Here is a 13676-nt window from a genome sequence, read left to right on the forward strand (position 1 = left end):
TTGGCACACAGGCACATGGAGCGGCTGCTGTCTTCATGACGGGTGGTTTTAGCACACGGGCACATGGAGCGGCTGCTGTCTTCTTCATGACGGGTGGTTTTAGCACACAGGCACATGGAGCGGCTGCTGTCTTCTTCATGACGGGTGGTTTTAGCACACAGGCACATGGAGCGGCTGCTGTCTTCTTCATGACTGGGTGGTTTTAGCACACAGGCACATGGAGCGGCTGCTGTTTTCTTCTTGACGGGTGGTTTTAGCACACAGGCACATGGAGCGGCTGCTGTCTTCTTCATGACGGGTGGTTTTAGCACACAGGCACATGGAGCGGCTGCTGTTTTCTTCATGACGGGTGGTTTTAGCACACAGGCACATGGAGCGGCTGCTGTCTTCTTCATGACGGGTGGTTTTAGCACACAGGCACATGGAGCGGCTGCTGTTTTCTTCATGACGGGTGGTTTTAGCACACAGGCACATGGAGCGGCTGCTGTTTTCTTCATGACGGGTGGTTTTAGCACACGGGCACATGGAGCGGCTGCTGTCTTCTTCATGACGGGTGGTTTTAGCACACAGGCACATGGAGCGGCTGCTGTCTTCTTCATGACGGGTGGTTTTAGCACACAGGCACATGGAGCGGCTGCTGTCTTCTTCATGACGGGGTGGTTTTAGCACACAGGCACATGGAGCGGCTGCTGTCTTCTTCATGACGGGTGGTTTTAGCACACAGGCACATGGAGCGGCTGCTGTCTTCTTCATGACGGGGTGGTTTTAGCACACAGGCACATGGAGCGGCTGCTGTTTTCTTCTTGACGGGTGGTTTTAGCACACGGGCACATGGAGCAGCTGCTGTTTTCTTCATGACTGGTGGTTTTAGCACACAGGCACATGGAGCGGAGCCGTCTTCTTCATGACGGGTGGTTTTAGCACACAGGCACATGGAGCGGCTGCTGTCTTCTTCATGACGGGTGGTTTTGGCACACAGGCACATGGAGCGGCTGCTGTCTTCTTCATGACGGGTGGTTTTAGCACACAGGCACATGGAGCGGCTGCTGTCTTCTTCATGACTGGTGGTTTTAGCACACAGGCACATGGAGCGGCTGCTGTCTTCATGACGGGTGGTTTTAGCACACAGGCACATGGAGCGGCTGCTGTCTTCATGACGGGTGGTTTTAGCACACAGGCACATGGAGCGGCTGCTGTCTTCTTCATGACTGGGTGGTTTTAGCACACAGGCACATGGAGCGGCTGCTGTTTTCTTCTTGACGGGTGGTTTTAGCACACAGGCACATGGAGCAGCTGCTGTTTTCTTCATGACGGGTGGTTTTAGCACACAGGCACATGGAGCGGCTGCTGTCTTCTTCATGACGGGTGGTTTTAGCACACAGGCACATGGAGCAGCTGCTGTTTTCTTCATGACGGGTGGTTTTAGCACACAGGCACATGGAGCGGCTGCTGTCTTCTTCATGACGGGTGGTTTTAGCACACGGGCACATGGAGCGGCTGCTGTTTTCTTCATGACGGGTGGTTTTAGCACACGGGCACATGGTGCGGCTGCTGTCTTCTTCATGATGGGTGGTTTTAGCACACAGGCACATGGAGCAGCTGCTGTTTTCTTCATGACGGGTGGTTTTGGCACACAGGCACATGGAGCGGAGCCGTCTTCTTCATGACTGGTGGTTTTAGCACACAGGCACATGGAGCAGCTGCTGTTTTCTTCATGACGGGTGGTTTTAGCACACGGGCACATGGAGCGGCTGCTGTCTTCTTCATGACGGGTGGTTTTAGCACACAGGCACATGGAGCAGCTGCTGTTTTCTTCATGACGGGTGGTTTTAGCACACAGGCACATGGAGCGGCTGCTGTTTTCTTCATGACGGGTGGTTTTAGCACACGGGCACATGGAGCGGCTGCTGTTTTCTTCATGACGGGTGGTTTTAGCACACGGGCACATGGAGCGGCTGCTGTCTTCTTCATGACGGGTGGTTTTAGCACACAGGCACATGGAGCAGCTGCTGTTTTCTTCATGACGGGTGGTTTTAGCACACGGGCACATGGAGCGGCTGCTGTTTTCTTCATGACGGGTGGTTTTAGCACACAGGCACATGGAGCAGCTGCTGTTTTCTTCATGACGGGTGGTTTTAGCACACGGGCACATGGAGCGGCTGCTGTTTTCTTCATGACGGGTGGTTTTAGCACACAGGCACATGGAGCGGCTGCTGTCTTCTTCATGACTGGTGGTTTTAGCACACAGGCACATGGAGCGGCTGCTGTCTTCTTCATGACTGGTGGTTTTAGCACACAGGCACATGGAGCGGCTGCTGTTTTCTTCATGACGGGTGGTTTTAGCACACGGGCACATGGAGCGGCTGCTGTTTTCTTCATGACGGGTGGTTTTAGCACACAGGCACATGGAGCGGCTGCCGTCTTCTTCATGACGGGTGGTTTTAGCACACAGGCACATGGCGCGGCTGCCGTCTTCATGACGACTTGTCTGCAAGTGATCTTCAACCCTGTGCTCCCCAGGTCAAACCGTGGAATAACAGCTTCTTCACCATCAGGTGCTTCGATGACGCAGTCCTCCATTTCAAAGTCTCCTCAAGGAACAATTCAGTGGCAATGAGAAAAGTGAGATCAGATTTACTTCAAATGCCCTTGCTATATATTTTCACACCCCTGTGTAATCTCTGACGTGTGTGTGTATGGTGTTTGTGTGTGTGTATGGTGTGTATGGTGTGTGTGTGTGTGTGTGTGTGTGTCCATCCATTTAGAAATGGCTGCTTACCGTGGAGGAGCACTCGGCCTACAGCACCCGCCACTGTACCCACAAGCAGATCATGGAGGATGAGGAGGACGATGAAGGTGGAGCTTCACCAGGGAGCCTCGCACATGCTCTCGAGGTGAGACGAAGCGCAGGAGCTCAGAATGGCACTGTATGCGGATAACAAAGCATAGCAAAGTTGATAAAATGTTGCTGTGGGGGGGGGGGGGGGGGTGTCTGCCTCCATTCTACTGTGCTCTTTCAGGTAGCGGATGGCTGGCAGCAGAAGTTGGAGAGTGATGTGTCTATTTTCCTCTCTATGGTGAAGAATGAGCAGAGTCATGGTAAGAGCAGTAGTACTGTACCCTGCCATCCAGTTGCTTGCTTTATGTTCTTTTAATCCAATATAGTCGTTGATCAATGACCCTGAAAATCCTTCCAATCTGTCTTTGCTTCTCCTCACTTGAATTTCATGGCACTGTACAAAGGATGTAGGGATACTGGACCAATACCAGACTGGGATGGACCAATACCAGGCTGGGATGGGGACCAATACCAGGCTGGGATGGGGACCAATATCAGACTGGGATGGGGACCAATATCAGACTGGGATGGGGACCAATACCAGGTTGGAATGGGGACCAATATCAGACTGGGATGGGGACCAATACCAGGTTGGAATGGGGACCAATATCAGACTGGGATGGGGACCAATACCAGGCTAGGATGGGGACCAATACCAAGCTAGGATAGGGACCAATACCAGGCCAATACAAGGGACCAATACCAGGCTGGGATGGGGACCAATACCAAGCTAGGATGGGGACCAATACCAAGCTAGGATAGGGACCAATACCAGGCTGGGATAGGGACTAGGATTTCTACTGGTCACGCTTCATTAAAATATTAAACTCAAGGTTCCTTCTAGTGATTTACTGGGTATCATAGTTAGATAGCTGCTTAAAAAAGATTATATATAAAAAAAAAAAAAAACGTTCTCACCTTTACCTCGGTAGACATGAAGCCAGGGGAGAGGTATGAATCAGTAACAAGGGAGAGGTCTGCCTCGCCAGGGGAGAGATGTGAAGGGGTAACAAGGGAGAGGTATGAAGGGGTAATGAGGGAGAGGTCTGCCTCGTTATGTTCTTGTTTTTGGCTTTGAAATGTGATCAGCTTTTCTTTTAGTTTAGTTTAGTCAAAACTGTTTCCATTTTGTTTCCAGATTTTGGTTTGATAACTAGCTAGCTAGCTAGCTCGCTGTCACAGGTGATATAACTGATTGCAACAGTGTTCGTTTACAGCTCTCGTGTGTAACATGAATCTGAATACATTTTGTTCCGCTCAATTTATTTTATTCCACTGTGCCAGCGTTCCACTAGTGGAACATCTCCTTTATACCTCCACCCCCTCTCCTCGCGCCCCCCCTGCAGTCTGTGTGGCATCTTCTTTTTCTTTCTACCTCGCTCCCCTCTCCTCGCGCCCCCCCTGCAGTCTGTGTGGTATCTTCTTTTTCTTTCTACCTCGCTCCCCTCTCCTCGCGCCCCCCCTGCAGTCTGTGTGGTATCTTCTTTTTCTTTCTACCTCGCTCCCCTCTCCTCGCTCCCCCCCCTGCAGTCTGTGTGGTATCTTCTTTTTCTTTCTACCTCGCTCCCCTCTCCTCGCGCCCCCCCTGCAGTCTGTGTGGTATCTTCTTTTTCCTTCTACTTCGCTCCCAATACCATAGTGACCAATACCAGGCTGGGATAGTGACCAATACCAGTCTGGGATAGTGACCAATACCAGGCTGGGATACTGGGATAGTGACCAATACCAGGCTGGGATAGTGACCAATACCAGGCTGGGATACTGGGATAGTGACCAATACCAGGCTGGGATAGTGACCAATACCAGGCTGGGATACTGGGATAGTGACCAATACCAGGCTGGGATAGTGACCAATACCAGGCTGGGATACTGGGATAGTGACCAATACCAGGCTGGGATAGTGACCAATACCAGGCTGGGATACTGGGATAGTGACCAATACCAGGCTGGGATAGTGACTAATACCAGTCTGGGATAGGGACCAATACCAGGCTGGGATACTGGGATAGTGACTAATACCAGGCTGGGATAGTGACCAATACCAGTCTGGGATAGGGACCAATACCAGGCTGGGATACTGGGATAGTGACCAATACCAGTCTGGGATAGTGACTAATACCAGGCTGGGATACTGGGATAGTGACCAATACCAGTCTGGGATAGTGACTAATACCAGGCTGGGATACTGGGATAGGGACCAATACCAGACTGGGATAGTGACCAATACCAGACTGGGATAGTGACCAATACCAGGCTGGGTAGGGCATTGTAGCGTGAGAATTTCCTCAATACTAAAATCGAATGCCTTATGTGTAATATGCAAGAGATCCAACATAAAGCAACTAGATTTGCTGCCCTTTTCACACAGAACGATGTTAGATCTGCAGCTAATGAAGATAATGGAGCAAAATGGATGAGCATATCAGATCAGTACTCAAGTTTAGGACTGGGAATTGGTATTGGCAAAGTTATATCCGTGCATTGCTAGTCTGCATTACTAGCTATATTTATTTATTTATTCATACATTTTTCTTTCCATCTCTCAGCTTTGGCCACTCCTCTTCTGCTAAAGGCCAAGGAGACCAGCAGTCTTGCCAGTGAGACCTGTGCTGCTCTCCACCTCTGCCTGCATCTGTTCTCTAAACAGGAGGAGGTACGATCCCATCCTCGTGACCTTGGAATTATATGGTTCATAAAATAGCTCTACAAACGGGTTTACATAATTTATATGTATGGGTGAAGTAAACATTTTTGAAAAGAAAATAAGAAAATATAAGTAGCAAAAGTTTATATTAGTTTTACTTTGGGATGTGAAAAGTTTAAAGCTCAATATATCATACACTCCACATAAATCCAAGATCATGAAGGGGTCTTTAATAAGCTTTCCCTGTGTGTTAAGTGTCCTAGAATGATATGAGTAGGGGTGGGAAGATGCAAGTTAAAGGAAAACTCCAACATTTTGGGAAATTAGCTTATTTAACATCTTCCCTGGAGTTAGACAAGAAGATACATACCTTTTTTGTCTCTGTGCATGCATTAGGCTTAGGGAACAGTCGCTCCGTTAGCATAGCTTAGCTTCATCACTGGAAGTGAGTATGGGCCGGAGCCTGGCGTTCCCACACAGTGTATAGTTTGATTGATTGATTGAAAAGTTTATTAACAGATTGCAGAATACACTCTAAATACAACTCTAAAACGTTCATGTAAACATGTTGTGACCTGTGTATTCACCACGTGGAGAAATAAAAAATAATTGAATTAGACAATTACGTTTTATAAGCAAATATACTTGCCCAACCACTACTGTATGAGCGCAGCCAGTGATTTCAACGTGACGGCGTGTTTGTTTACATTCTCATTCATTCAAAAGATCCGAACCGATTGAAGTTTATGGATACCATGACTTGAAATCCTCTTACCTTGACGAATAAAAGCCTCCCCAATTTAGAAAACAGTAATCCAATGGCTGGTATTGATAATATTACTACTAACGCTCGGAGCTAACCAGCAACCGGACACTCAAGCAGAATACGAGAGCAATGACTTCCTTTCTGGGGGGTTTCAAAATAAAAGAGCGACGTCTATAGCAGCGGAAAACGTTTATTTTGTACATTATCTAACGTTAACACGAACCTAAACTAACGTTACAACTAACCTAAAGTTAGTTTAGGTTCGTGTTAACGTTAGATAATGTACAAAATAAACGTTAACACGAACCTAAACTAACGTTACAACTAACCTAAAGTTAGTTTAGGTTCGTGTTAACGTTAGATAATGTACAAAATAAACGTTTTCCGCTGCTATAGACGTCGCTCTTTTATTTTGAAACCCCCCAGAAAGGAAGTCATTGCTCTCGTATTCTGCTTGAGTGTCCGGTTGCTGGTTAGCTCCGAGCGTTAGTAGTAATATTATCAATACCAGCCATTGGATTACTGTTTTCTAAATTGGGGAGGCTTTTATTCGTCAAGGTAAGAGGATTTCAAGTCATGGTATCCATAAACTTCAATCGGTTCGGATCTTTTGAATGAATGAGAATGTAAACAAACACGCCGTCACGTTGAAATCACTGGCTGCGCTCATACAGTAGTGGTTGGGCAAGTATATTTGCTTATAAAACGTAATTGTCTAATTCAATTATTTTTTATTTCTCCACGTGGTGAATACACAGGTCACAACATGTTTACATGAATGTTTTGGAGTTGTATTTGGAGTGTATTCTGCAATCTGTTAATAAACTTTTCAATCAATCAATCAAACTATACACTGTGTGGGAACGCCAGGCTCCGGCCCCTACTCACTTCCAGTGATGAAGCTAAGCTATGCTAACGGAGCGACTGTTCCCTAAGCCTAATGCATGCACAGAGACAAAAAAGGTATGTATCTTCTTGTCTAACTCCAGGGAAGATGTTAAATAAGCTAATTTCCCAAAATGTTGGAGTTTTCCTTTAAGTTTTTTTTATTAGCGATCTGAATTCATATTTCATCAACCGAGTCTACCGTTGGGAAACCAGCCCCATCAGGAGCTCAGATGTGAAAAAAGCGCCCCCTATCGTCTCCCAGATGGTAATGCACCCTTTTGGAATGGACTCAATGAAAATGGATGAGAAAAAAAGAAATCCGGAATTCACATTTTACTTCTCACGCATGTAACCGGATGTGGACCATCAGAACAGCGTGTAATATGTGTTTACAGTATGTAGCGTTGGATCAATAAAAGGATCGATTTTTGGAATGGCGATCAGGAATTGGAATAATCTTTTTGGATAACATCTGATCTCAGATAAGGAATCTATTTTACCAGTCTTAGGATAATCAGACTGTTTTCACTGAGATATAAGCTTTTCCCCTATGTGTGATGTGGCTGTTTGGCTGTGCGAGCGATCAGGAAATATATCAGATTGCCTATATAGCGTGCATACGTACACATATACTATCGATAATCTAGCGTTTATTTGAAAACGATTCATATGGTCTCATGTTCCTTTTGTTTTTGTTTCTTTGTTGTTTCTTTGTTTTTGTTTCTTTGCTTTTGTTTCTTTGTTTGTACTCTTGCTCCCGACTATTGTCAGCGACTTCGGGTTATTGAGAAGCGCTATATAAATTAAATTAATTATTATTATTATTATAAATGGGCCGAAAAATTCGCGTTTTTGTGTATTCTAGAATATTCCGTTTATTATGGAATATTTTTATTTCCCTTGAAAACGAGGGCTTTTCAAGATGCTATAAAACGGAAATGAACCGATAAAAAAACAATCCGCTTCGACAATGTTGACTGGAAAATGAGTCATTGATAAGCGACGGGCAGATTAGACACATAGCCATAATTTAAAACATAGATTAGGCGATATTAACGCTAACATTGAAGTGGATGGTGGGCATTCAAGCACTAAATCGTGCGCCCCCTGCTGGCACTGAAAGAGTTAAAAATGCACAAATATTGAATTATGTATTTATTCACATAATTGACATGCTTTATTGACATTAGATACTTTAGTGTGCATCACAAACTGGCCAATTGTACATGAAACAATTGATGGAATCAATGGTTTTCATTTCTGGTTATAACAACCTATAGATATCAGTTTAACCATGTTAAACTGTAAACGCTGAGACATACATCTGTGTGTGTGTGTTATCCCATTGAAACAGGGAAACACATTTGTGTGTATATACAGGATATATAATGCATTAGTAGCAGGCGTTGTAGGTCTAAAGGGGTTATAACATGTAGGTAAAGTACATATCTATAGAGATATTAGTTTAAACATTGTATTGTGTTAGACTCTCCAGAACAGACAGAGACAGGGGGCAGGGTGTGGGAGTGATAGCAGCCAGCAGCACGAGGTCATCGGCCGAGGGGCTTTAGCATCAACAAAGATAGCTGGTCGGCGAGGGAGGGGAGAAGCGGTTGCTATGGTGATGAGATAGGGTGGGGTTGCTATGGGCTAGCAGGCCGCTGGTAGGGGAAGAGATGGAGAAAAGGGCGTTAGAGTGGGGCAGAGGGGACAAGAGACGTAGAGACGTTGCGCCGTTACCATGGCTAACGGCCGTTGCTAGGGCAATCCACTTTATAGCTGGGGTGAATTTCCGGGTGAAGCAGACTAGGAGACGAAGCAGACGCGTATACACGTTGACAGAGACGTCAGTAAGCTGGAGGGTGGGGGATGCGTGAATACTTTCAACAACAAATGTTTGTTTCCGCGTTCGAGTTTTGCATTCTGATTGGCCAGGTCATGTGACATGTGCGCCAATCGTGGGACAGCAAGTTCTGCGCCTATTTCCGGGTCTAACAGCCTGCAAACTACCTGGCGTTCTATCGCCATGCTCTAAGACAAACTCTAACCTTAACCAACTTCGAAAGAGTGCCTAAGCTTAACCGTCGGAATCAGGGCAGGCGTTCTATCGCCATGCTCTAAGACAAACTCTAACCTTAACCAACTTCGAAAGAGCGCCTAAGCTTAACCAGTGTAGAAACTTGCGGTCCCACGATTGGGTGTACATGTCACATGACCAGAAATGACCTGGCCAATCAGAGACGCGGAAACAAACATTTGTTGTCTAAATTATTCAGGCGTGGGGGATGGGAGGCCCTCCACCCTCCGGAGCTACGAGATAGCTAGCTTCGGCTAACAGGGAAGGTTTTTGGCTAACCACTGGGCCGCAACAAACCATCGAGCTGATAACGGGAGAGATCGATAGAATAATGAATTTAATAGACTTTTCAAAGACTTTCAGAACGGTTTCCATCTTGCACAAGTCTATGTTTATGGAATAAACATCAAGGAAAGGTATCACGTTTCCAGTGTGTCGATTCGAAGAGATAACAAACACAACGCAGACTTCACGGAACCACAGAGAGATTACTGGCTGATAACACGAGAATCCAACACAATGTACAACAAATTGCATAGTGCCACTTTAACACCCTGACTGCAACTTGATTATTATTAACTATGAATTATGTCCCCAACGGAAAACTTTGTTACCATCTTCAATACAAATATATATACCGGTATATACATCATCTGTTCTATCTAATAAGATAACATTTCCAGTCTGTTCACCTCATTCAAAACATTTTTATTGCAGTAAAATGGGATTGTCAAGCAAAAAATTTATAATGTTTCACAAGAGGAAGTACAACGATATATCGCAGTAGTGTTTTTTTGTCGCAGCCATAATTTTATTTGTAATGACGATGGGACTAGGAAGAAGTTCACAGCTGAGAGCTAACGAAACTTATTTTTTTTCTTATATTTTTTGGCTTTCTGTATTTTTTTCCATCCATCCAAATTTAGTCTTTATGCCAATTCCCTTCCTGGTCATTGCGCGCATTGCCCCACTGTCGGCCTGGGCAGGGTGTAGAACTACCACATGCCTCCTCCGATACATGTGCAGTCGCCAGCCGCTTCTTTTCACCTGACAGCGAAGAGGGGGAGCGTAATGCGTGCGGCGGTTCACGCTATTTCCCCCAGATCCCCTCCCTGCTGAACAGGCGCCCCGACCGACCAGTAGGAGTCGCAGTTTACAACGACCAGGACACATACCCCACGGCTTCCCACCCACTGCCAATTGTGTTAGTAGGGACGACTGACTAAGCCGGAAGTACCGCTGACAGCTGGATTCGATCCCAGAGTCTCTGCGGTGGGAGGCCAGTGCTTAGTCCACTGCACTACCCAACCGCCCTCAACCATCATTTTATTTGTAATGAGGATGGGATGAGGAATAAGTTCAACACTGAGAGATGATGCAACTTCAACTTCTTACAGTGTGATTCACCTCATAATTTTCTGAAGAGAGAGCTGGATTCACACACATGGTGACGCGATTATGTGGCGTGTGCCTCAGCCCACTGAGCTACAACACTGACTTACCATGGTCTCATCACTCTGGTCATTAGGAGGCTTTTAAAAGTATGATGGAGAATAATATTGGTCATGATGATGATGCTTCTTCCCAACATTGTCTTATCTAGGTTTGTGGAAGTACAGTTGGTCTTCTGACCGATTTGTAGTCCGGTGATGGAGTTCATCCATATCCCATTGATTCTTGCAGAGTTCTTGTAGTTGCCCATGTGCTGCATTCCTATTGGCTGATGACATTATATTGAATGGTTAGGCAAGCCTCTATTCCCTCTCCCTTACTGTAGCCCCCCCCCCCTTACATTTCAGTGGCTGTGTGTGTGTGTGTGTGTGTGTGTGTGTGTGTGTGTGTGTGTGTGTGTGTGTGTGTGTGTGTGTGTGTGTGTGTGTGTGTGTGTGTGTGTGTACACACCAGTCCTGTCTTAGTGGCAGTGCTCTGCCCTTGGGGCAGTAGAACCATGTGGTAATCACTGGAGCGTCTGTAGGAAGGACACAGGCTAGATCCGCTTTTATGCTGAGCTCTGCACTCGGCTCGCAAATCAGTGCAGGCAAGCTCACACATCCCTAGATGTGCACACACACACACGCATACACACCCATACATTGGGTGGCTGCTCATGGGAAAAGGCTGTGCATTGAGAAGGGGAACTGTAGCGCATGCATATTCACACTGACTCGGGCACAAGACACATGCGCTCGCAGCCACACAGCAAACACAGCCGCTCACAGGCACACTTCCACCAGCCTGAGGAGCATCTGAGCAGTCGGGGAAAGGGAGAAAAGGACGGGACACTCATCCAGCAACTGCACAAGTATGGGTAGCAAGCAGTCGTTCCCTTTTTCCTCTGTCCTCTCCTCGCTTCTCTTCCCTCATTGCTTTTTCATTGTCGTCTGTGTGACTGCTGGCTCTTGTTTGCACCGGGCTGGTCCCAGAGGATGCTGCTTAGGGACTTTTGTACTTGAGAGTTGTTCTGCTGGGTGGATGTTTCCAGCGTGTTTCTTTTTGACGTGGTCTCAGGCATCATTAAGAAGGAGGATATTCATTAGTATGCTGAGGTAATTTCTGTGGATTTAATATTCTTGATTGGAAGAGAGAAATTGAGCATGCACAAAGGGGTAAATGCATGCTGAAACATTTTAATGCTCCGTTGACTTATGCGCTTACTGCATAAATGTATGACGGTAGATTTTTAGAGCGCTGCATTTTGTCCTGGTGAGAGCATGGAGAGGTACATAAATTAGATGCTGGTCAGGGGACATGTATTCATGACTAGAAAACTAAACCATTTATAACCTAATGGAGGTTAAGGATGTGGGAGTAACTTTTTATAACTGGTAGATGTCATGCTTGCATATGGCCTTTAGTACACAAAATTAAGAGTTTACGAGAGGTGTGGTTTTAACCCTTTAACCCTGTTTTTTAAAAATTTTGTATATTGAATAACAATTAGTTTGGTATGGTTTTTCCACCAAATGTTACTGCTGAAAATGGCTTAGCAGCATCTCTACACCTTTGCCCTCAGTGAGAATGCATGGATCTATGAACCCCCCCCCCTTTCCCCTTCACATCTTGCCCCAAGCTGGTTAACTTTAGCCTTTTCCACCTCAACGTTTCGCCAAATATTTGTTTCACCCAAACACAACACTTCTTAACTTACACAAACTTGTTTGTTTCTGTGGATATTATAATACAACTTATAATACGAGTTTCACATTAGCGTTTCATGTTACAGCTCAGATTTTCAGGAAGTGCAGATAAGCCCCCTCCCCCCTCCTCCAGTGGAAGAATGTGAAAAGGGCGCTCTGGTGACGAGTTCTGCAAAAATAACAATCTGTACAGTCAAAATAAAAACATTTGAGTGGAGGGGACCTTTTTAAGATCAAACCTACGGTAACCTTTTTTTTCTTCTAGTAATAAACTGTCAAAGGAACAGACCAAAGTTGCTGTTATTGTGGACATTGCTGATAGCCATTTCTGGAAAACATCTACTGTACCTGACGGAGAACTATGATTGGTTTAAGGCGAGGATGATTCTCATCAGGGAGTTGCAGCCAAGGACCCCAAGATGAATCTAATTTGTTGGCTTCAAGATGCTTAATACAGAGAATTCATCATGCATCTGATTAGCCTGGTTCCAGCCCCCTGAAGCACTGCCTTTTTGGGAATAACTTTGAATAGCTTTGAGATAGAGTATAGAGAGGTCATTCGTTGGAATTGTAACACCATAAGATGCAAAGAGTGTCATAAACGACCAGCAAAAATTCTGAGAGAACCAACACACAGGCTTGGCCGGTTTGAAATAACGTCATGTGATAAGAAGAAAGGAGCGTGGTGTCGTGCTGACTCTGCAGGGACTGCTACACCCGTCTAACTGGATTATATATTATAATGCTGCCCACAGACCTGAGTGCTGAGGGTGGCTTCATAGACTGTATTAACGCTAATCCTACCTTCCTATTGTTAGAGACAGCTGCCTCTTGTGTTGTTGGTAGGGGTGTAACGGTATGTGTATTCGTCCCGCGACTTCACGGTACGGACGTCACGGTTCGGTACATCCAGCCATACGACGAATACGTCTCGTACCACTAGGTGTAACTAGGGTTGCACATTTTACAAATGTATGCTCAATATCTTTATTTACTTTACACTGGCTTACTAACAGTCTTAACACAGAGGCTGCTTTAAATGTCTGTTTTCTAGACCGCATAAGCCAATGTTACACACGGAACTGTGGTTCGTCGCAGGGAGTGTTTGGCCCCAAATTACAGTCCTGCCCTTCAGCGGAGGATGTGGCCTGACCCACTTCATTAGCTGCAGAGCTGGAGTGTTTGCTGGCAAAGATGCCACAGCGGCTACAAGACTAGCAGAGAGTACAGATAGCTTGGAGATTGCTTGGCCTTTTTGAAGTGGAGATGTGGGTCCTCCCGTCTTTGCCTTTTCATAAATACATTTCCGGGGGGAGGGGCTTGAC

At 45.8% G+C, this 13676-nt stretch overlaps 1 protein-coding gene across 1 annotated transcript in view; it reads left to right on the forward strand.

The window, feature by feature from the left end:
* The window catches only part of LOC311239369 (oxysterol-binding protein-related protein 1-like), a gene marked incomplete at its 5' end in the record, with an annotated part of 75973 nt that overhangs the window by 7021 nt on the left and 55276 nt on the right, over window positions 1-13676 (forward strand). The window contains 3 exons of the mRNA XM_084327676.1: window positions 2766-2894; window positions 3021-3099; window positions 5386-5492. Of these exons, the coding sequence (XP_084183802.1) occupies window positions 2766-2894; window positions 3021-3099; window positions 5386-5492 (315 nt within the window). The remainder of the gene's footprint in view (window positions 1-2765; window positions 2895-3020; window positions 3100-5385; window positions 5493-13676) is intronic.

This window comes from Notolepis coatsorum (assembly GCF_963971535.1).
Source record: "Notolepis coatsorum genome assembly, chromosome: 13".
Classification (NCBI taxonomy): Eukaryota; Metazoa; Chordata; class Actinopteri; order Aulopiformes; family Paralepididae; genus Notolepis; species Notolepis coatsorum.